Genomic DNA, 25538 nt, shown 5'->3' with positions numbered 1-25538 from the left:
TATGCTTTACAAAATATGCCACTGCTGCTCACACAAACTAACACCCAGAGCAACTCAAGTTTAACTGGGACCCCCTTGTTTTCAGTTTTCAGCCTGTTCTTCCTATGTTTTCTTGGTTTTGCTGTTTCCTAGCCTCCTTGTTCCCTCCCCCCCAACCCTGAGGGCTGAAATGTTAATAACTCTAACATGTGAGGCTAAGGAAAAAAAAACAAACCAAAGCAAAACAAAACAGAACAACAACAAAAAAAAATGTGAACACAGGGAGGGATGCAGCTTAATATGGTAATGTTCCTCTTCAGTTTGCCTGAAAACTGATGGGCAAATAAACGCTCCTCAGTCAATAGTGGCTCTTATTGCTGGTAGACAGCATTTTGCATACTGAGACTCTGAAAAAAGATGCCAGACATTAACTCTAAATAAGCTATACAAGATCTACAGTCTATAAACTTCTACGTTTCTGCATTCCCAAATTCTTCTTTAAGCTCAGGTACTTTTTTTTTCTACTCAGGAGTTAGTTTCCCATTGTTTCATGGCAAGTCAGGCTTAAAACAAATGTATAAAGTAATAAGTACAATCTGATCTGTGGAACGTGAATCTGCAGCTATCACAAGCGCTGTTAGAAATGCTTTCCAATTGTGCATTCTCTGCCTATTTTGTCCTTATTAACCATATCAGTGCCAGAAATGGTGTACATGTGCAGAATAGAAGTCTCTTCTGTACGTTGCACCTAACAGTAGGATTATCGAAAACAGAGGACCCAATTAGATACCATTCAGGCTATAACAAAACTTTTCTAGTGCAGCCACTAAAGTGATTAGCATCTCAGTAACTACTGATAACTTACAATGCTTCATTAATGACATTTCTACATTCTTGCTGGAAAATGTTTGTTCAATGTAACAAGCAGTTTAATTTAAGGAAGCAAGTGGGTCTTTTGCTAAGATTAAGTTGCTGTATTTATGGAGAACAGGTGTGGAAACTCCTGAGTGATTTTGAAGGCACCAGCAAGAAAGGAAAATGAAAGTGCTACAATAATTTTGAAAATGGGAGGAGACGGGAGAAGAATATGAAAAAAAAAAATACTACTTACAAGCCTCGGAGACGAAGCCAGATTTTCTCTATTTGCTCTGGCTGCAGGTATTTTAGAGAGTTGCTCTCAAATTCTTCGATTTCCTTAGTGGGTGACTCCATAGCTGCAGGTTACCGCTTTGGTTAAAGCTCAGCGAGGACAGACGCTGCCCCCTGCATGCACGCTCTACCTTTAACAACGCTGCCCAGGAGCGGCCAACATTTTTGGCAGCCCCTTCTCCCCCCTCCCCAGGCACAGGACCGCGTGAGCAGCCCACGAGCACTCAGGTGTATGCGGGGGGCAGCCGCCCCAGCACCCCACCATCCTCTGGCGGACCAAGGGGATTAGAGGCTCAGCTCTGGATTGCAAAACCCACGCGGATTTTTCTTTTTTTTTTTTTTTCAATTAAAAAAAAAAAAAAGCCAAGAATCCAACCAGTGATACCAGCTGAAGGATCTTTAGCAAGGGAGGAGGGGAGGAAAATCCCTCGCTGACAACTGAGCCGTCTGCATGGGCAGCTGGGGAGCCTGTACCGCTGCGCCAGTGGCATCCCACGGTCCCTCCAGGCTGCTCTCCGCCAGGACAGCATCACTCCCCCCCAAACCCCAGCACGGTTTTTTCCCCTCCACTTACCAGTAGCGCTGCTGACAGGCTCAAAACCTGACAACTGAGGGAAAAGTCGTCTGTCAGCATAGCCCAGGCACGGCTTCTTGCTCTGCCTCCCTCTCCCTCGCACACACACACACACAGACGCGGGCGCGCGCGAGGGAACGGGCTATTGGGGAAAGGCTGGCTCTGATTAAATTAAAAGCCCAACCAAACCAAACCAAAAGAAAAAAAAGAAAAAAAAAAGGAAGGGTAAATTACAGAAAGTGAGCGACTCACTCCTGGCAAAGAGCCATCTGTTTCATTGCAGGCAGCCTCCTCTTGTTTACAACTTGGACAAAATTCACTTTGAAATAAATAAATTGGTAAAGCAGCATTGTCCAAAGCCCCAAAAAACAGGATGGGGAAAGTCCGCATGCTGAGGAGAGATCAAGCCCAACACATTAGTAACGGCTGTACCAATGCCTTTCAACAACAACCACAAACAATACATTAAAAGACAGTACATAATTCATAAAGCAGGAGGCTTGCAGCAGGACCTGTGGCTCAGACTCCAGGGGTCTGCACGGGGGAAGCTACTGCCCCAATTCTGCAACAGGACACCCGCCTCCAGTTCCCCTGAGTGTCCCTGTACAGACCCCAGGCAGAGCAGGGAGCAAGACACAGGGTATTTTTCTTTACACTGGTGGGATTCCTCCTCTGGGCAGGGTTGAGACGGGAGGACAGAGATGTCCCTCACTGCCCTGACCCCATCAATCAACTCCCAAACTCTGCTGAGATCCCCTGCGTGCCGCTCTTCAGTTAAGGTTATTGATTTGGTGTATTCAGCCAAAGACACTTGAGCAGAGGGAAAATAACTGTCGAAACATTATGCTAGCCTTAACACATTTTGTCACGTACTGTAGAAGTTGCCTCTTGAGATGCAGAACCCGCAACAGAGGAGTTTGCAATGCAAGGGAAGACAGGCTCCCGTGAAAATATGTTGGCTGGCTATGACTTCCAATGCCAGGTGTACAAGTCCACACGCTGACACTCGAGCAGCTTGTGAAAATGTAAAGAATGCGTTAATTAGCCTAGTCAACCAAGCCCCTGTTCAAAGGGCTTTAATCAGTTCTTCGTAATGTAACTTGACTACCTCAAAATCCAGATGGGCAAAGTAACAACAGACTATGCCTGCTTGTACAGAGATTCTCCTAACATGGGAGTACACACACACAAACACACACACACACACACACACAAAGTCTGAGGGCTTTCAGCTTTGAAATCTGTTGTGTGCAAGAGCGTATATAACTGGGCTCAAGCTGCTGATGTTGTGCAACAATTTACTGATTCACTCTCTTGTTCCTGCATATTCCAGAGTGGTTTTCCTACACAGGAAAACTAAAAGCCTAGCATCCATTAATGAAAAAGGCAGTTGTCAGCAGGAAAAAAATAAAGTTTTTAGGTAAAACTACATGGTTTTAAGCTTTTCTTCCAAAGTACAAAAAATGCCGGTTTTCATTTTAATTCTGGTGAGATTAGACACTTTCCATACACAGAATAAGATTAGACATTACAAACACATAGCTCCATAAAAGGTTTTATTATACTGAAAGAAAGAAAACAGTCTATACTGAATCAAAGTTTACATTCTTAGAGTTTTACCAACTTTGTGGCACTTCTGATCGTGTCAATAAGCTGACCCAGTCTTACTGTGTCATAAGTAAGACCCAGAAGCTCTGCCACGTTTCATAGGTGACAGGTAATCATTTCCCTACTTCTGACCAGTGTCTCCATCTGAGAAACAGCACAGCATTACCACCTACCTATGGGAAGGACAGTTAAGTGCTTGATGGAAAGAACACTGTAAGAGCAATACATTGTCATCCTTCACTACTTCTACATCATCTTGCCAAAGAGTATACAAAATACATTTGATGTTAGACCTACTTTGGGCCTGGTTCTCCATGTATAAGCCATCACATTTAAGAAAACCCTTTGTAGCTTTTAGTGCTCCAATCAACACATAGATTCTGAAATTTCTATATTGGTGTATAAGGCACAGGTTTTAGCTCCTAAGCATTTCAGATATTTTAACATAAACTCCACATGAAAACCAGAGGCAGATATTCAACCCCATGTATGTGTGTGGGGCCTATCACAGTTATATAAAATGTCTGGATGAAAAGTCCCCTTTTATACTTCATCCTTTCCTGTATGCATGTTTAAATTCTACTGCTGGATGCACAGATTGTATTTTCTCCATCCCACTTTAGACAGGAACATTTTGCATGACATTTCAATTGTTGACAGGAATCATCATTGTATTGCCAACATGCCACAATCCATACACCTTTCAAATAACCTTTTCCCTTTCAACTGTAAATGTATGAGCGCCAGTTTATGAGTAAAATGTGTCAACAACAATCTGATGGTGGTGTAACCTGTGTCCATAGCTTACCCACGTTATCAATTTAGCCCATGACTCATGCTTATCCTCAGCAATAATCAGCCAGGCAGGATTAGCAGAATGCAGATACTTTTCACCTTCACCATGTTATTATTTACTATGCAAACCACACCTTTAAAACACCAGATCATGCCAAAAAGACTAGCTACATAATGACAGAAGAGAAAAAGTTACGAAAGAAAGCCAAAACTTTTATTTTCAGCTGATAGCTAAAAGCAAATAGAAAGGGATGAGGCTAAGAGTTAAAGAAAAGTGACTGCAGAAACACCAGAAAAATTTTGAACCAATGTCATAGTTATGAAGGCAGACATACACAGAAGAGATATTGGATAAAGATAGCAAGGTGCAGAGAAGAAAAAATAGAGAAAGATGAGATTCTATGCTGGGCTACAATTCCTCCACAGATTGGAAGACCTAAGCAAATATTGATAAGATACTGTTAAAAAGGTGATACAGGAGAACACAGATATTTTCCCAGCCTTGAATGCTGCATGGCATTTTGTTTCCTTGTATTTTGACCTCCAAGAGTCTTTGAGATGATCATAAGCCACTGAATACAGACTGTGTATTCTAATAGCTAACTGTAAAAATAAATTTTTTATTTTTATTTTTTATTTATTTATTTTATTTTATTTTATGGGAAGTTGAGGCAGGGGCCAAATCAGGAGAATGTAGACAAACGTCATTACACTCAACTGCTGAGGAAACTAAGGGCTGGACTGATATGATGTCACAGCAGTGATATTTATAGGAATTATGGGCAAAGATAGGGCTTCAGTGTTTGCAGGAAACAAGGTGATATGCAAAACACAAACTGGGAGAGGAAAGAGCATTGGCAAGAGAGACTCCAATGTCAAAGCTCATGGAATCAAGTGGAAAGTCTAAAGGCAGCCACAAAGGAATCAGGAACGTGTCTGAGGATGCTACTCCTGCCAAAGGCAAATGCTTTTACAGTTGTGACACGTAGCTGAAGAAGTTGAGACAAAGACACAAGTTTATCTGCTCAATGCAGGCAGAGATGGCACTGAAGACAGTGCCGCTGAAGATACAGGGTGGCTTCCTGCACCACTTCAGTTAGTGCTGAGGTCCCTGATGGGATCCCACACACCACCACCACTTTGGTAACAAAATAAAACAAGCTGTTAGCAAGAATCTCTCCCCTTCAATTTCCATTACCCCTCCATTTGGTTTTGCTTTGTACAGAAGACAAGCAGGGGGAAAAAAGTCATTTGGGACTTCCTAAAAATAAAGTTTCCCTTTGTTTTTTAACAAAATTTTACAGTACAGTAGCTCTTTTATTTTCTCCCATGGTAACAGTGATTGATTAGAGACAGCAAGGAATTCCCAGCATCTGGAGCAGCAGGAAGACACTACCTGCAGTCTGCGTCCACAGGAGCTTAGCACCTGATGTTGTCCAGCCAGCCGTGCCCTTCAAAAGGTCCCCTAATCCTCAAGACAACATGTGGCCACATGCAAAACTACGTCTAGCAACAGTCTCTTAAGTTATCGGGAATAGGAGCACAAAGTTCCCCAGACAGTCCTTTTTCCTCTTGAGCATTATGAGGGGCAACCCAATATGTTTGCTCCAGGAACCTCTTTTGAAGGATACACACAGAACCACAACTGTGGCTGCCGCTCACTTTGCAAGCACTCACCGCAGTTTTCCCACAGGAGTGAAGATGCCGACATTAGCCTGGGGTATGCTGTCTGCTTAAACTCTTCCAGCAGCGTCTCTGGAATATAATATTATTCTTCATTTCCTGTACTACTTCCCGTTATGCTGATGCCCACCGCTGAACAGCTATTGTGTTACACGTCTCTGCCTTTCAGTGGCAAGCAAAGCAGTCACAAAACACAATGTCTTTCTTTCCGCCCATTTGATTTTAAGGTACTGAGGGAGTAACACAGGTCAAAATATAAATGCAGGGTATTGATATCACAATGTTTGAGCTCAAGTTTGGGATTTCCTTCCTTGCTTAAGAAAGCTGCTGCCCGTCAGGCTGATTTTGTGATAGCAAGAGAGTAAATATCGAGACAATGGCTGTAGCTGTAAAATATTCTGAACTGGTCCTGCAAATATCTACCATGAATACATATCATCTCACTTGCCTTGTCCTTAAATGGATAGCTACTGAGCAAGAGTAGCTTCCAAAGGGATGAAGTTTCTAGGCTGAGAAAACAGAACTGCTTCAGCTCTCACTCCAGTCACTGCACTCAGGCAACAAGTCCCAGGCACACGATGTGTTCAGCACACAAGGCACAAACTGCTCCATCTGGGTGACTCCCTTTGAAGTGCTTGCCCATCATGACTGCCATTTGACAGATGCAACAGTAAGCCACCTCCTGATGGATGAACCACATCTCTAAAGCACAGGAGAGGTCAGGTCAGAGCAAAACCCCATGTCCTTGCCAAAGACATCTATTGCACAGCCTCTGGGGAAAGAAGGTCATGCTGGTAGCACACGTAGGGCTGCGTATACAGCACTGCATGTCCCTACAGTTGGAACAGCTCTGCACAAGCTTTAACCCACTCTGCTGCACCCAAGTACTTCCCCAGGCTGTCTCTCAAGTGATGCAAGAGAGATTCAGGACACTGCTGCTGCCTTCAGACAAGATCTAGCCCTGCTGCTCTATGACCTGGGATGGAGTCCAGGGGAAGAGGACTCCTCCTTGACCCGAGAGGCAACTGCCTTCCCTCCTCCACTAACCCATGGGAGAGGCCCTGGGACACCCACCACAGACAGCTTTTGCATACTCCCATCCTATGGCACCAGGTCAGCTCTCCCAGTGACAGCAAAGGATGAGGAGCAATGTGGAGGCCTCAGGCAGGACAAACAAGCCCTACACCCATTTCCCCCTTCATCACAGCACATAGATTTAGGCAAATGGGGACTTCACCTTCTTTGCCTCTTCTTCCTCAGTCCAGGACTGCACTTGCATTCATGCTAAAAGACTTCTGACTGAGTGCTGTGCAGGAAAGATCTTAATTACAGGTATTTTTCCCTCCTGATTAAGCGCACTATTATGTAGGAATACTGATACAGGATGATGCTGCTGACATGCAGCAGAGAGGTGTTAAAAAGGCAGCTGAGGAGAATAGTGTCCACAATATGCCTCTGCAAAGGAAGACGTCACTAAACAGACAAAATTCCTTGAGCATGCAGGAGCAGGACTGCCTTTCTCAGGAGGGTGGAACAGATACTTCAAACATGAAACCACGAGTCCAAAGCAGACATTTCAGAGCCTCCTTTGACACACCACCTTGCTGTAATCTGGGCTTTGCCCTTGCATTAAACTCCCCAACAACACCTTTCCTTAAAGGCATATACAGTTCCTTTCTTTTTTAAACAAAGAATAGAAAAAGAGTGTGAAAGTTCATTATCCTCTTCACAGACTTCACCAGAGCTAAGTGTGCAGATCAAAAACATTTAGAAGGCCACTGAAATGTATGCAAAAATGCTCCCAAGACAGCAGCCTGTTTGATGGAAACAGCACTTCGGTGGGTACGAGCAAACTGGGACAGTAATTTCAGACAGCAAAGATGTCTGAAGTCTTTGCTGGACTCCAGCAAAAACAGCATAAACTACTGTGTGCCAAAGGGGTAGCATGGGGCACTGTACATGTGCTGAAACATTGCCTGTTTCTATTCCTACATATTGCCTGTGCGAATACATGTTTTCTCCCATCAATTAATCTGATTTGACAGAATGAAAGCTTCAAGCGTTATAACAAGGTCCATAATTAGTACTACTACAATGTATTCATGTCTGTCCATGCAGAAATAATCCAGAATATATTTTATTCTCTTACCACTAATGCCTCTAACCAAAATTACAGCAAAGTATTTGTTTTGTTTTCAATATTGCATATCTTAGTCTGGATTCTGAACTTCAGTTATGGCAAATGCTGTGATGAGTCTGCCAGTACCATATTCCAAAATATTATGCTAATACTATATCCAAACAGTTTGTAAAACATTGACATTTCTGCTAATGCTGCTAATGCCAAAATGAGCCTGCTAGATTTTGTTCAGTCTCTATCCCAGCAATAAAAAAGTTTCTTGATTGCTTTCAGTTAAGAACAATTTTTTTGTTTGTTTAAGAGCTTAGGAGGGAGAGGGGATCAGTTGTATTACTGAATTGCATTTATCCTACTTATTCTTCATATTTAAGAGAGAGATTACAAATGCTTAGATGTTGATGTTGCTTGGATGTTGATGTTTGTATTTATCTTTGAAAAAAAAGAAAAAAGAAAAAAGAAAAAAAGAATTCCAGTGCTGTCCCAAACAAGCCATAACTTCAGAAGGTTGAACTCTGAGAAAGGTAACCACTGTGCTAAGTGTATGAAGAGGTTGAACTCTGAGAAAGGTAATCACTGTGCTAAGTGTATGAAGAGTTAATAATAGAAATATATAAATAAATCACAAGACTCAGAAAGCAAATACATGAGACAATTCATCTAATAGCATAATTAGCTTTGTCATACTGCACTACGAAATAGATGGTAGTGAACAATTACTGGTAACTGATTCAGCTTTTGTTTGCTGGAAAAGCATTAATATTCACCTAAATTTTTGTATTTTGATAGCAGCAAACTGTCAGCACAGCATACATGCCTCTGTTGCATTTATTCAAGGGCATTATAGGGTCCTGAGTCTAATGAATCTACTCTAAAGAGTCAGAATTTAACTGTGTATTATACCAGTGTGAATGAGCAACATCCATGTTACCATCTGGAGTTACACTGATATAAATGAGGTACATTGGTTTTGTTCTAATTCCACATCTGGTTTTATTAAACTAGACCAAGTACTACCCAAACTATAGTTTGGAAATGAAATTTGGTCTCTTATTTTCCTGCCTAAGACTAGATTTTAGGGCTTGATGGAAACCAATTCATGCCATAGCCGTGCAGCCAGGAACACCAGCATAGTTGAGGGTTGGAACACAAGGCTGCAAGTGTCAAAACTAGCCCAGCAAAAGCAATCTAAAGGACTGCTAACTGCCTTTAATTACAAGCAATCGCCCAGTTCCCTCAAGGCAGGGGAATTATGATTTCTGCTACATCCAGTAACTACAGATAGTGCTAGCTTCTCTGTCCAGAAGGAACACAGACGCAGCTGACTGAGGGAATGCTGCACTTTCCAAAAGTTTCAGAAGCAGTGAACTAGATTAATATACTAAGACTGCTGCTGCATTTTCTGCATCCTAATAACATGTTCAGTCTCGGACTGCCACCAGGACTGCCACGCTATAGAGAATTTCAACCAGGATATTTAGGGGAGGGCAAATTAAAGCATTTCAAGTAAGAATATATATATATATAAATATATATATATAAAGATTGCAAAAGTGACAGTAAAATTATCAGCACAAAAAAAATGCAGTTGCTGTTCATTTAAATTTGTCTTTAATCAAGTGAATTGAGCTGGCAGACAGATTTGATTAAAAGCTCTGGTGACTGGCAAGAATTTTTCTGTCACATAAGATCGACTAATATTTCCACTAAGACAACTGCAAACCTCTTTTGTGATCTGTCCTTTTTGATCCAGGGTTGCTCAGATTCTGTTAAGACAGATTTTCAAAAACCTGCAGAAACCTTCTTTAACTTGGGAAGCTTACCAAAACAAGAAAATTTCCATGCTGATGACACTTTAAGTTGTGACTTAAACCACGTCATTGCATTAGCTCCATAAAAATCCGTACTGCACTCAGAGCAGTGCAACTTTGACAAAAGCACTGTCACTCCTGAAGAGCATTTTTAAAAGTCTGTTTCTCTTTAATGACCTCCATGGCACCAGAAAGTCTTAAAACCTGCATTGCTACACCTGACATGTTAGGAAGGAGGCATGAGAGAGGAGTGATGGCTGAGGGAAAAAGCAGCTTTGTAAAATGCTTTGCAAAACATAATGAGAAGAGCTTGAAAACTCAGCTATGGAAAGTCTTGGCAAAAGCAGGTGAGATGTGAGCAGTAGTCCAAGCAATTAACTACTTAAAAGAAATACCTGATTAGGGAATTAAGCAAGGGCTGGCTTTCTAGTCTTTTCCTTTTTCAGTACCAAACATTCAATGAAGTCAAAGTAGACCATTTTTGGTCTGAAGCCTCTAAACAACTTTCTTGCAGTTTCCTGCTCCACGTTATCCTTCACAGATCTTCAGATGCAAAGAGACTGAGTAAATATTGAAGTTTATTCAAAATAAGAACAACTTAGTCTCAAAGGTTTTGTGTTTTTTTTTTTGTTTTTTTAACTACTACTTATATGTTTGAGAGGTAGAAAGGGAAGGTTTTTTGCTTGTCCCTGTCTCATACACACAGTATATTTTATTACATAGGCCAATGCTGCCCCCTGTGCTATTCAATATATACAAATTACAGAGTGAAGATAGAAATTATTGTCTATCATATATTATCTTTTGTGGAGTTAAGAAAGGAATCTACGATTGTCATAGAATATATGTATATACCATCAAATTTTAAAGGTTTAAAAGAGTGTGGAAGTCATTTATAAGCCAGACCTCCACTTTTGCCCTTTTTTGGTTTCCGGATTAAAATACACCGAGTTGCTGTAAAGAAGAAAGATTCACAGTTGCTTTTTGATGCCAGGAAGCCCAAGTGCTATTCCTTCCCTTCTCCTCATCCGCTGTTTCTGTGGGGAGGTAGATAGCCAGCTCTGATTGCTCCACTGGCTTTTGCCAGCAGAGGGGAATAGCCAAGTCAGAATTATTCAACTCACCAACTCTGGCAGACTGCAGCCCAAGTGACAAATGTTAGCTTTGGAACGTTATGTAGATCCCTTTCCACCCAGAGCCCCCCAAATTCAAATAATATTTGCCTTATCTTTCCATATATAACATACTTTGGATATGGGTGCAAGCTAAAAGTGGCTGGTGAGAGTGGGTAAGTTCACCCAGCCACGGGGAGGCAAAATTCAAAACCATACTGCTTTGAGTCCAAGGAACCTGGAAAATCATCAGAGAAATATCTGCCTTGTAGCACGGCTCTAACACATATAGTGACTTTTAGCTGAAGTGATTCACAAAGTAGAAGCTCGTTAGCCTGATCTCAGTAATTCACCAGGCATTAGAACTCAGGGAACGAAAGACTAATTAAAAAAAAGGGAAATGGAATAAAAAGCAACATCTATTTATCACATTGGTTCATGGCTGATTAACCTGGTTTCTCTTTTCTTGAATCAGTTCCCTGTGATCATGCAAAAATAGTAGATCTAACATACTGGGAGTTTACAAAGACCTCACATTTGACGTTTTGGAAAAAAAATGGACAACAGACAATAGCAGCGTGAGCAACATGACATGATTCAAAGCAAGACGAGCATGTGGGGTAAGTTATCCCTCACAGGACTCTCTTCCCTCCTTGTTTGCTGATGCAAACCCTAAGACAGTAGCTGCGCTAACAAAGCACAAGGAAGGCAGAACAGGACTGCAACTGCCCTCTGTAATTACCAGAGGTAAACACTGGGGGGGGGGGGGGCGGGGAGGGGGATAAATTGGCCCTAAATACAACTTCGAAGCTGGAAGATTTCTATCCACCAGAGCACTGAACCTCTGGAAAGGCCTCCTAACTGGAGCAGCAAGAATGAAAAACACCCACTACGCTTATATCAAGGTTCCTCAGTTTACCCAAGGGGTTATACAAAACACAGGAGGCTAGACCCAGTGACACACGTGGAGTCCTGTGCCCTGCAGATACTTGTTCCTACCTCCATGCAGAGAGGTCTTGGGCTGACACCCACAGGAAAGGACAACCACCTAGGGACAACCCACTGTCACAAGTGGAGAAAAGGTAATGGGGCCTTCCCTGCTGGAAGGAGAGAGAAGAAATGAGTATATTGTTATTCAGTACAAACAGCTCTTTATTTCACAGCACAGGCTGCTCCAAATTTGTAAAAGGTGTTCTTCAAGCACCGTTCTTTCCTTGACTCCAGCAGCTGAGCTCCCTTGAACAGCTTAAGGGCTTTGGGGTTCCCTCCCTGCTCCTAAGGTGTCTCCCATCAGAAAGAGAGAAGGCCTACCCTCTAAACTCAAAGCACCTTGTTCCCATGAGAAAAATAAGGTTTACAGTTTTGTCAGCCTGCAGGTAGATTTAGGCACCTCACTGGACTGAAATGTTCCCCTCCTCTGAAGCTACTGCCATGATTGATCCTTAACATGCTTAAAGCAAATAATATTTATAAATTAAAAAAAAAAAAAAGATTTAAAGAAAAATATCATTAGCAAGTTAAGAACTTCTATATATGGGTGTAGCTCTGCAGACAAATAGCCTCCACAGACTGCCCGAATGAAGAGGTATGCAATAACAAGGAAGCAATATTGAAGAATAGTTTGACGCAAAGGAGGTTCGAGGTGGCCCACATTCCCAGGCAGTTAACTGGTGTCAACACCTCAGGACACAAAGGGCAGAAAGTTTAAAGGCAATTCATACCCTCTCTGGGTTCCTCTCTATTTGATGTGAAACTAAATTATCCTTGACTGCAGGAAAAAGACAGGATGGCTGCTCCTTTCTCCAGAAGGTTTCACAGTCATGTACCCTTTCAGGAAGAATCTGCCAATAGATTTGATTGTCTGCATGTATTCAGGGAGATTACACACAGGTTGGTACTGCTGCTCCTTGTTTTCATCATCATGTTATAAAGAAAAGTACCTTCAAAAGAGACCAGCTAACATAGATACTGCAAAGAACATGAGTACTAATGAAACCCTGAACACTGCAAATTACAATTCACTGAGGGGAAAAAAATAACAACCTTTTTTGTTAGTAAAAGATTTACAGTCTCCCTTTTGCCTTTTGTTAACCACCCTTCTAATGTTGCAGTCCACATTCCAAAAAGACACCCACTGACCTGAAGATCTAATCCTTACATTGCTAGATCTTCAATGCATGTTTTAAGGTGTACAGTATTTTAGCTAAAAATCATGATGTTCCTCCTGCATCTACAAGGACTGTTTTTCAAATCGACTTTCCAAAGCCCTACTAAAAAATCAGAAAGTTTACAAGCAACATTTTACCTGTAATGTTCACCACTGCCTTACCGCATTTCATTGGTGACACCAGAAGTTATCAATAGCTAAAACTCTGTCAAGAGAAATTCTGCACTGGAAGATTTAACCCTCATTTAAGTTAATTCCTTCAATTCTCATTTAAATTAGATCCACTGATCAGACTTCAGCAACATCTTGGTCACACTCATCTGTTTCTCCATTTCCACTGCACAGCACCACAATGTTGGCCACTAGTGATGGATTTAAGAATAAACTGAAGTACTGATAGACAGCAATATTGCAGGAGGCTGGTGAAATGACTGCCCTAACAGTTCCCACGTATGGCATTTGACTGGTGCCTGGGAAGGATGAGGGAGCAAACCATCCCTAAGGGAACCACCACCACTCAACTCCTTCTCAGAAGCGGTTGGTAAAGTTTTGATTTGATGAAAAGTACTGCTCAGGCACTTTACAGTACTTTACAGGCCTGGGCTCAATCTTTTTTGCTCACCTGCAGTGTCTGTGTCACTGTTCACCCGCATCTCCAAAGCGATGGAAAATGTGTAGAAACCTTTCAGCCAAATCCTACACAAAAACTTCTGGCAATCACAAACGTCCTCTCCAAGCATCTCAGCTTTGGATTCATGACATTGGCCAGTATACGAAAACGGGTGTACTTTCACGTGCTCACAGAATTCTGTCTTCAAGGAAACAAGAAGGGGCAAAATGGAACAGAGGGAAAAAATGGTGAGCTATGTTTTGAAGGGTCCTCAAATACAACCGCTACGTCTCCAATAAAAAATGATTTTGGAACTTTCCAAATGTGGCTTGTGAAATTTCTTATCTAGGTCACACTCAAGAGGTATTTAAACAGTGTATTTTACATGCCACAGCATAAAATAGTTGCCTTGGAGAGGCATTTTAATAATAAAGAAGACTACAATTACATCAGTATGAAATCAAGAAGCTTTTATGCAATTGTCCTTTAGGAACAGATCAGTCTGTGCCAGAGTAGTAGGTTATATGCCTTTCCTTCAGATAAATACAATACAGCATCATAAATCCATCAAATTGGATCCTAAAAAGACTTGCGCAGATCAAAGAAGTATCTGCTAGCTTCATTCATGCTTTAATGCCTTTCCTTCTCACCTGCTATCTTGATTTTTAAAATATATGCTCAGCAGCAATCAGTTCCCTCTTCAGTAAATATTTGATTTATATGTATGGAGCATCTGCCACTGTAATAACTCAGTCCTGAGCATTCCTAAAAGGATTATTATTGCTTTTAGATTCCCATGGCTTTAGATGTTTATCCAGTCTCAAATTATCATTTTTCTATACGTCAGTTGTGACCATCTGCACAGAAGTTAAAATTATGTGTGTGCACCTGTGTGTGAGCACAAGCATGAGATAAAAGAATGTTAAAGTAAAACAGACAAGGACTAAAAGTTAAAAAAGCCAGTTTAAAGAGTGCACAGGCAGCCATAACCAACTCCATCACCTGACAACAATTTGAGAAAAATTCAGCTATGTGATTATTTCCATTTTTATACTGCACCATGCAGACCCTGCACTGCACACAGAGGTCTTAAATTTCCCCATGGACTTTTCAGTAATATTCCTATCTTTTCATATTAAATTGCTCAGCTTCGCAACCAGAGCAGATAAGGTCTATAAAAGTACAAGGTCTGAAATAGACTTACAATAATGATTTACTTTTATTTCCACACATACACTCAGACACACATTATATGATAGCAGTAAGGAGGAAAGTTTGAAATGACATTTCTTTTCTATGAAACATCCCATTTTCATTATTGTTCCCTCTACCATTAGGCACTTCTGTTTCCATCTGTATAAAGCAGTACCATTTTCCCATATTTTGCACAAATGGTCATCTTGTTGATATATATGTTTAGTTAAATGTGTTTCTGAATAGGGTATTGGGAACATATTACATATGGACTGTGCAAATGTTACATTTTAATAATAAGTGATAAATATCCTGCTTTAAGGGAACTACAGCCTCTGAGTATGTGTGATATGGGGCCCTTTTTTTTTTTTTTTTAAACAGATATACAGTGCTTAGATTTGTGTGTCTGTAGAGCATCTACTGCAAAAAAACAAAATATTAATAACCTCCCCATGGAACTTGGCAGCAACTGAATGCAGCCTAATTTCATGCTGCATGAAATCTCAGTCTATACATAAGTGCTGAACAAATTCTCTGCAGTATTTAAAACCTTAATTCATAATTAAATTGCCTTAATCTGCTCAAAGCACAATGAATGTATTGCAAACCCATGAACTGGTTCAGATACCCATTTAGTGTCAGTTGCCAGTCATTTCAAAGCTGTACCTTTCTAGTGACTCTTCATGGCACTGATTTATAGATATCCAAAGGCTCCTAGATGTAATTTTTTTGTTCACATTTGGCCAGAAGGAAGAAATTCCCTCTTCTCACCGTCTCTGACTTCATTCCCACAGCCACACACTCCATTATAATATGTCCCGAAATGGATGTAGCAAAAGAGTCTGAGCAATTCTAACCCACACGACCTGACAAATTGTGACTCATGCTTTTAATCAGAGCTGAGAAACAACATTTTGCCACAACATTTCATCTTGCAAGTGTGCTAAGAGGAACAGAATAAGGGAAAAGCTTTTTCTGTTTTCAGTTGGAAGTAGAGTACACAATCTAGTAGAGAACAGTGTACAAATAATTATTAGAATTGATATTTACTTATTTACTTCTCTGATTTCCTCTGAGATTAGTGTCTGAGTAAATTGTAGACATCAAAAGTTATGGCTTAAAGAGAGGAATGGGAAGAGGGAAAGAAAGAAGAGGAGCACAAAGCACTTTGTGAACCTAAAGTAATAAATTGTAGGACACACCACACCTCCCACCAAAAAAAAACTCCTAGTTCCTGCAGAAACATGGGAGAATGAATAATTTTTCCTTTTATTTGCAAATATTCCAGTGACTTGTTCAAGAAGTTTAATGTACCATATCTTAGCTAAGTTTTAAATGCCAAAATTCATAGGTTTGATTTCCCAGTATATATTACACTGCATTTTCACATGCCAGTGGAAGATTCGTATCAAAGTGGGTATTTGCATTTGCAGGATTGGGCTGGTGGTTTCATCATATGGGGCCAAATAGGTGCTTTGTCTGTGTACTAATGGGTGCTACAAACCAAATCTTGAAATTGTCACCAGGAGACCAGTTTTGTAAGCTGTAAAAACCCTCTGATTTTAATTACATGATTATGTTATTGCAAAATAAAACAGCAAAATTTAACTTAATATTTTGTTTACCCTTTGCTCCACTCCTAAGATAGATACCTCAGGATGTAAGACAGCTCTTGAAGGATTCAATTTTTTTATTTGTATTGGAGAGCAATAAAAGCAACACCCATTTGAACGTGAACTCAAAAGACCTATTGCTTTACACCTTCTGAAGAACTTCAGCACAGGGCCAGGAAAAGCCACAGCTGCTTGGTCAAACTGCAGCTTTAACTCTTCTGCTGGGTTAATTCCACCACCACCACAACTGAACATTTTGTTTACAGCATGGGGGTTCAGCTGACTCCCATAACTAACAGCCTCAGCAGGTGGCTTGCAACAGGGAAGATCTTTGCCACTATTCTTGCCTCAAAAGGAGACAGAGCGAGAGCGCGTCGTGATGCTCCTGAGGTTCAAAGGCAAGAACCTGCAGAGGTCCTGCTCCTCGGGAAAAAGGGAAGAAGCATCCCCCTCTCCCTAGGGCAACCCTCCAGAGGCAAGTTTTGAAGATAAAAGCATACAAACCTCCCATTCTAGTATACCAGACTGCCTTACGTCTCTTTTGCTAAAGAGAGATTTAAATTTCACCCCAAAGTACTTCAGGTCTACTGTTTGCTTGTTTTTCAAAAGGAATGCTGCTGACAGGTCTGAAAATTCAACAGCAGCAAAGCAAAGGCTCTTGGAGTTCAAAATAATAATTTGACCAACAAGGCACCCTGGACATTTTACTTGCTGCTCCAGTTGGAACATAACCTAAGACTAATACCATAACCTAAGCCCTTTAATGGAATAAGCCACACCTTAGTCTATTAAAGCCTTGTTTACAGCACCGTAGCTGAGAACCCCTTCTACAGTGTTTTTAATTTGTTCCGAACTAGAGCTGAGAAATTGTATTGCACAAGCTGATTTTTCAAATGAACTCTGTAGAAGCAGATCAGAAGTGCTGTTTCCCCAGTTTTCACTCTCATCTGCTCTCCTAATTCTCTCTGACGAAAACTTGTAATGCTCCAGGAAGTCTTACTTTAACAGGATGACAAAGTCTATAATTATATATTGAAAAATCTGACAATAATATCTAGGAGCACAGAGGAAAAGAAAGCTTGCATGTAAACAAGTTTCTAGCTCCCAGAAATCTATTTGAAGCAGGTACGCAAACTTGTTTACCACCCAGGAGCAAGGACAGTGAGTTGGCTGTTTCATAGAAGGACACATGGCACCAGCCATCAACTTGATCAAAAATTCTTTCTCTGGAAACACTTACTCACTGAGCACTCCGGAGTTAGCCATCAAGCTTAAATCAGCTAAATGTCCACAGTGTGGGTTTCATTTCCAAATGCCTGTAGCTGATAGTTGGAAATGTATATGTTGGCTCAGTTTATAGTGAGATTCCTCCTGATATCAGACAAATAAACACATACTTGAGTTCCCTACACAATCCAAACAGACAAGTTTGCTCAGAAACTATTGCAACTTTTTACTCCAAAGATACCACAGTACCCTGTGGAAACTGTATTCAGAGTCACTCAGCAATACCAGTTAAAACCAATGTGAATACTGACCATGTTTTAACTGGAATAGTGGCCCCTCTGAACCCAAGCTTGCCAGATATGGTGTGCTTCCTTAATCATAGAATCACAGAATCATAGAATATCCTGAGTTGGAAGGGACCCATAAGGATCATCAAGTCCAAATCCTGGCACCACACAGGTCTACCCAAAATTTTAGACCATGCGACTAAGTGCACAGTCTAAACGCTTCTTAAATTCAGACAGGCTTGGTGCAGTGACTGCTTCCCTGGGGAGCCTGTTCCAGTGTGCGACCACCCTCTCGGTGAAGAACCTCTTCCTGATGTCCAGCCTAAACCTCCTGTGCCTCAGCTTGACACCATTCCCTCTGGCCCTATCACTGGTCACTGAAGAGAATAGGTTGGCGCCTGCCCCTCCACTCCCTCCACCCCCACCCCACCTCCTCTTTTCCAGGCTGAACAGGCCAAGTGACCTCAGCCGCTCCTCATACATCTTCCCCTCTAGGCCCTTCACCATCTTCGTCGCCCTCCTCTGGACACTCTCCAACAGTTTAATGTCCTTTTTGTACTGTGGTGCCCAGAACTGCACACAGTACTCGAGGTGAGGCCGCACCAGCGCAGAGTAGAGCGGGACAATCCCTTCCCTCGACCGACTAGCGATGCCGTGCTTGATGCATCCCAGGATATGGTTGGCCCTCCTGGCTGCCAGGGCACACTGCTGTCTCATATTCAACTTGCTGTCAACCACAACCCCCAGCAAAAAAAAAAAAAAAAATATATATATATATATATATATTTCCATTTCAGGAAAACGGAATGAATCATCACCAAGGCTGGAAGACCAGGCTTTGGGATTTGATTGGAAGAAGTCCCATGCCTGCATCTCTGGCAGGATGCGTAGACTGTACCTGTTCTCTTAGTACCAGCTTCTCTTGAGTATTTTGTCCCTATCTGTACCACACAGAGCCCTGAAGAATTAAATTATAAAACATTACTTTTCTCAGGAACTTAGAAAGGCACAGGAAAAGCAATTAAAGAATTCTTAATCTGACCCAAATAAAATAGAAATATATTTAGAAAATCACCCATATCACCACAGTACTAAAATAATCACTGCTGCGCACAAACTACCAGGAGAATCACATCTATATTCAATGTATATGACATCAAATGAGGTAACATAATAAAACTTCAAATGTCTTTTGGTACATCTGCAATTCCTATGCACATTTTAAATAAATGATAATGAAGATAACCCAACAGCAAGCAGGAACAACAGAAAAAATGATGAATGGAGACTAGTAAGGGATTAACAAATTATTAACAATGGAAATAAAAGATAAAACTAGATGTAAAATTCAGCCCGAAAAGCAAACATGGGGATATGTGAACAAAACCTCTTAAAATATAAGTTTATTTTATTTTTCTATTGAAGAAGAAATTAGTTAAAGTCATTTTCAAGGTGTGATTCCCTTAGCAAAACTATCAGTGCAGAAATGTACCTGGCCATCACCCTTCTTAGCAAAACTACCAGTGCAGAAATGTACCTGGCCATCACCCTTGTGATACCTTACAGGAGGGGCACGAAGCCGTTCTGAGAAGGCCACAAACTGTTTGCTGAGGAACAATGGCATATAATACCCTATCGGGGTGACTTGATACTAGTAAAAATATGTTTAAAGGTTGATTGAAACAAAACCGGAGTTTTGAGGATAGCAACAGCTAGTCTGGGTCTATCAAGCTGTTTATGACATGAGCATTTGGCTTTTTTTTTTTTTTTCCACTTTAGCAGTTTGCAACAGCAATTTCATGATGTGAGCTTCTACACACATTGAAAAATACCCTGTGCCTTGCAGATAAGCAACAAACTTTGGCTGAGAAAAAAACTGTGTCCATACCCTCACTAACCTACTCTTTTACTTAAGTGGCAGCAGTCAAGTAAGTCAAGATACTCATACACTTCTACATCTGGTAGGATGTAGAACTCAAACTCATCTTGCATTTGTATGCCCTTGAGCAATAGTTTATGTCTAGAATAGATATATACTTTAAACAAATTAATGAAAAACAGCACTAGAGTGGACCATGCACACAAGCTTTAATAAGGGAAATTAAAATCACCCAACTGAAAGTTCAGCAAGAAGCAGACCTCTAAAATTTTGATTAATTAGATGCCATTAGACTTTAGGACAGGTGAAATACAAAATTTGCTGACATAAGAAAAGTTGCATTAAGGAGATTAACTTCATTATTAGGATGTTAAAAACATATCATAAATATCAGGGGTTCCTTTAGTGAAAAAGGATAGCAGCTGCTAGTTGTCGTTTACTGTCCTGCAGCAAACACGAAAATGTAAACAGGTAGTTTTAAGCATTCCTTTTCAGTTACCACAAATAATTTCATGTTGTCCCATCTGACCACAGTGCTTTCAAGCAGAGTATCACTATGTGGTTTTGGTCAAAAAACAGCCATTTGAAACAGCATATTGCTGAAAACAAAAGGATATGAAAGCAATCACCAAGTCTTTGGTTTTCAAGATCACATCAGACATACAGTCCTAGAGGATCCTCTTTTTATTTTAAGGAAGACCCCATACCTCAGTCAAGCATAGCAACCTTTAAAGGCCACCTTCAGAAATGAAGTCGAAATGGAAATTTTTTCACCTGGAAGGACCCATCTGAAGACCTCAGCAAAATGAAAGCTGCCATTCACACTGGTAACCATACTAACAGTCTCCTATTCCATGGATTTTTACAGTTCTCACATGATCTAATATATGAGCTAAGTGTTAGGACTTTCCTAAATTCAGTGGTGAGACTTACCAAAAAGATTTCTCTATGTCAATTTAATTCCAAGGCAAAATGTAGAGAAAGTGCGTGCAGTAGTGGAAATTCAGAGTTGTCCTCTAAACGTTTCTAACTTTTGCTTCAAGTAAAAATGTTGCAAAATTTATAAACCTCAAACACAGGTTACAATTCCAGGTGAAAACACACTGCCATCAAGCGAAATGACAGAGCGATGTTAGAGGGTGAAGTTATGCCTTATCGATTTAATCTATATATTTATTTCAAATATTGCCCGTGACCCTCATAACAACATTTACTACTATCTTTCGTCATGCCTATATCATTAATTCAAGTATTTCAAGTAGCTGAACAGATCAGAATACTGGGACACTAAAATCCACTCTTACATTGACCGACACTGATATACTGCATCAGGGGAATAAGTAGTCCAATCACAGAACTTGGCATCAGGAAAGCACAGAGGAAAGGAGCAACCTGAATCCCTTAAGGCACTGTGGCTTCTTAGACAAATGCAGAAGAATATCAACATGGTCAGAAAAAAAGCACTGAAAAATTCTGAGACAAAAATGGAAAACAAATAAATTAGCAAGTCACCATCACTTTGTCTGTAGCATTACTAGTATTTTCTTTATCTCTCTCTTAAAAAAAAAAAAAAGAGAGAGAGAGAAAGAGAGAATGAATATTAGATGAAATCCCCAATCCATTCTAATGCTTGTTCTGGCAAATGGACAAAGACCTGCGATGAGCAATAATACTTGCCTCTAACACTCTTCTGTCAAAACAGGTATCTCAGTGCCAACCATATATGCTGTTACCAAAAATCTGGAAAGGACTCACCGAGGCTTTACAAGCTATGGGTAGGGGCTGGGCTGGTCTTGCTGGAGAGGAGGGAAGCAGCCCCTCCATTGGGACTGCAGCTCCCGAAGGCAGAGAGGCACCAAGAGCCCCTTCCATGTCCTTGCCCCCTCTCACACAGCCCCAGGTGAAGGATCAGAGGCCAAGGAACATCCCCACAGAGGGGGTAGTGAAAAGGGATGGATGGGAAGGCAAAGCCTAAACTCCCCCCAGCCTGTCCCCTCCTTACTGCCAGATAAGTGAAGAGCTGCAAGGTGTTGAGGCAGATGCACGTCAAGAGCAGCTGGTGCAGAACAAATTGCGCAAGTTCACATTGGGTAGCTCAGTGAATGACACAAGACATGCCTTCACCCTTGGTAGTTCTGACATCGTGTCAAGCCTAGAGTTTGAAGAGCCATTGTTGGGGTGATATTGGTGGTGGCCCCACCACCAGCAAGGACTGCAATTAGGGAGAAGCAGAAATCATGCAGCTTCAGAAGACAAGGCTCTTAGACTATTAAGATATTAGAGACAGTGCTTTAAATACAAAAAATATTGATAATCAGCACCAACATCATCACAAAGAGGAACAGAAACTGGATTTAGGTAAGTATACAGAAAATGATAAATCATATTAATTTGATGCAGGAAAATTTACAATCAACCTTGAAGTGCATAAGACAGAATAAATTTTAAAAATTGATGATACAGTAATGTTGCTACAAACAGTCCCAGAGTATGAACAGCTGGATCTTGGAGATATCAGGGATATTTCCAGAGAAAGGAGCTGGAATGGTCCAAGCATGAAAAGATGAAAGGATCTACAGTGAGCAGAGATGGTGAAGAGCAACACAGCAGACTTTTAAATTCAGAAATATGTGGATTTCTTTCCTTTAGGGTGACAATGTTCTCCACATATCACAAGCTATCCACTGATACATATATTTGCACTGTATAATATCTCAAATGAAACTATTACAACAATAATCTATATAATGATTTTGACATCAAGCAGTATTTGGAGGCAGAGCTATAGTGGGGAATGGAGATGTGATCTATAGATAGAAAACAATTCTTCATAGGCAAATTATATTCAGGAAGAAATGTTTTTACTGGTAATATGCTCAACAGTATCATAAATAAATGAAAGAATAAGTCTTTTATGCTTTCATTTGAAAAGAATTGTGAGCATTGCTCTGCATTGCTCTGTCCAGCAGGACCTGTCAGCTCTCAATAATGTCACAAATCATATTTCCTACTTCACATCTATTTATTCTACCATTACCACCTGTGACACCCATTTGTTAATGTGCTTTGCAAGCAACAGACATAAGCTCTGGCAACGGCAGTTCATAGGAAAAAATGTTTCCAGATGCTTGCATTTCAGTGCTACCATCCTACCTCTCACTACAGCCAAATACAAGTTCTGTTTTTCTACAAGAGGATGGTGCACATTATAAAAATAATTAAATAAATGAAACACCTTATATTCTGCATGTCCAACCAGCATTGTTAACAAGGTGGCAGAAGCACAGTATTTAGGAGTGAGTCACTCATCTCATAATAACAGCACAGAATTCTGTCCAGAATCCTCCAGGGCTTTGGTACCTGCAGGTACTGCATGGTCCTCATCAACCAGAGGTTCATTTCATGTATAGTGAACAATATGAAGACAAATAATGAACCTTAAAGTTGGTGAAGAATCATTGCCTGGGCAGTTACTGATGAATATAATGTTAAGAGACTGGCTTTTTTTTTTTTTTGTGGCAAAAGAAAACATACTTATCGACATTGCAGAGATACACCAAAATGTAAAATACAAAACAGTCTGGCACTACCTTCATATGGATACCTTCAGAGAGACTACTATTATGCACTAAGTAAAGAACCTCCCTCAATATAATATTCATGGGTCCTTGAAGAGTATCAGGGTCCTCTGCAACTCTGTAGGTCCAGCAGAACTAAGATGATCTAGAAGTTCCCATCTTCATTGGGTTTTGCTACTGTTAAAATGCTATCATTTTATTATACTCTTAAAGTAGAAGAGGAAAGAGCTCCTATCCATGTGAGCTTCCATGTAGTTAGAGAATTTACTTCTCCCTGAACACTGTTGCCATCTTATTTAAAGGGAACCCAGCTAACAAGAATGCTTTCAATCCAGCATATCAACTGTGGATTCTTTTATCTGTATAACATAAGTAACAGCATGCATCAGGCCTCAAAAAAATAAAGAAGAGAAACAAGAATACCTTTTATCTGTCTTTAAAATTTCACATTTTGAAGTAGGGTTGTATGTGTGCATTAAATGGAGAATATGCACCCTTAGGACATGGCAGTTAGCAGTACATGCCAGATTCTCACACCAATAAATCAATAGAAATCATAAACTGGAGAATTTCTGTGGGGAAAAAAAAAAAAAAAAGAAAAAAAAAAAGAGAGAGAGAACATAATTCCCTACTTCACCACACATTACAAAAATGAGACTAAAACAAGATTAATCTTAAATGATCTCTTTAAATGTGCAGCAATCATAGCCAAAGAGTGAGTGCAATTCAAGTACTTCCAGTGTGTGTGTGTGGTGGGGGAAGTCCAGCAACTTTTACCAACAGAAAGAATCTGGAAAATGGGAAAACACTTGAATTAATCCCAGCTGACTTTAGGTACTGCAGTGCCAGTTAGGATTTAATCATGCTATGCTGCCTGGATAGTCAGCAGTAGAAGACTTTGAGGTGGACTGAATTTTCACTTGAGCTACCCAGCTTCTTCCCTTGAGAGGAAGGACAAGCTAACTGAAGATTAATCTGAATCCAAATCTCTGAGCCTGTGGCTTTATTCACGTTGTGAATAAATGTATTTCCTTCCCATTTTTCCAGTGAGATAAGTCATACATATTAAGAATTCCCCAAAGTTAAAGATTTTGACTGAATGATATGCCTGCCAAAATATTTCCTTATTATCACCCTAATCTTGGGAACACATGGGACTAAATTCACTAAATGCTTTTGTATGGTAAACCAGGTTTTGTAGGGACAGTGGTATCATTATCCTGGTCTCCCTGCCTTTTATCCAACAACTTAGCAGTCAGAGCATCCACTCACAACGTGTGAACCTCAGGATACTGTATAGCTTGTCAGAGGGTAACATAGCACTTCAGTCCAACATAATCTGTGTGGGTAGAGCTCTTGGTGAGTCACAGCCCGTTGGGGGGTCTGTACTAATTGTGCCCCCAGGCATTCACTCTTACGAAGCAAAATAATATGAGGCATCTAAATCTACTTTCATTTACATTTTTCAGACTCTATCCTTAGTTTTAGAGGATGCTTATTTACAGAAAAATTGGGATTTAGAAGATTGTTTCCATCTCTGCTTCACAAATATGAAAATACTGAGTTCGCCTCTTCTTGGCCAGATGAATGGCCCATCTCAAAAAAAAAAAAAAAAAAGCAATATCAACCAGCTGCAGTGAGAGATTCCATTTAGGAAGAACACAACTTGATATTTCCTTCACCAGCAGCCACATGGTTGTGTTCAAGATGTAAAGACTAAAACTCTGCCCTTTTCCTTCCATTCCTCTTTATGGACCTGTTGTTCAAGAATATGTCTAATCCCCTTTATATCAGTACACCTTGTTTATATCTTCTCACAACTTTCTGCTCTCCAAACTGAAGAGTCATTGCCTTTTAATCTGTCCTTATAGACCAAATGCTCCAGCCCTTGAATGCTGTACCTCAGTCGGTACAGCATCATTTTTTTTTATTTTTTTTTTTTCAATAAACTTTACATGTAAGCATGTGCTAGGCTCCTTCAAACCATTTTTCTAGGCTGAGATGGTTTCTGATTGAAGCCTCTCTCCTTTGCCTCTTTAATTTACAGCCTTTGTTTCCTGTCCAGCTACTGCTGCTCCCGCCAAAGACAACCGTATAAAGCGCACTCACTCATGCACTTCCTCATGGCACATCTA

At 40.6% G+C, this 25538-nt stretch overlaps 1 protein-coding gene across 24 annotated transcripts in view; it reads right to left on the bottom strand.

The window, feature by feature from the left end:
* The window catches only part of PDE1C (phosphodiesterase 1C), a 388068-nt gene that overhangs the window by 211253 nt on the left and 151277 nt on the right, over positions 1 to 25538 (bottom strand). Inside the window, exons 1-2 of one of the 24 annotated variants that reach the window (XM_083822156.1) lie at positions 1703 to 11541; positions 1091 to 1193 (exon numbers count right to left, since the gene is read on the bottom strand). The exons of 17 other annotated variants lie outside the window; for them this stretch is intronic. In XM_083822156.1, coding sequence (XP_083678282.1) covers positions 1091 to 1191 — 101 coding nt within the window. In that variant the 5' untranslated portion in view covers positions 1192 to 1193; positions 1703 to 11541. Of the gene's footprint in view, positions 1 to 1090; positions 1194 to 1513; positions 1672 to 1702; positions 11542 to 25538 lie in introns of those variants that run through there. 6 more of the 24 variants (XM_083822159.1, XM_083822158.1, XM_083822170.1 and 3 more) reach the window with 6 other exon arrangements.

The sequence above is a fragment of the Anser anser genome (assembly GCF_964211835.1).
Source record: "Anser anser genome assembly, chromosome: 2".
Taxonomy (NCBI): Eukaryota; Metazoa; Chordata; class Aves; order Anseriformes; family Anatidae; genus Anser; species Anser anser.
This window is presented reverse-complemented; position numbering and strand designations above follow the sequence as displayed.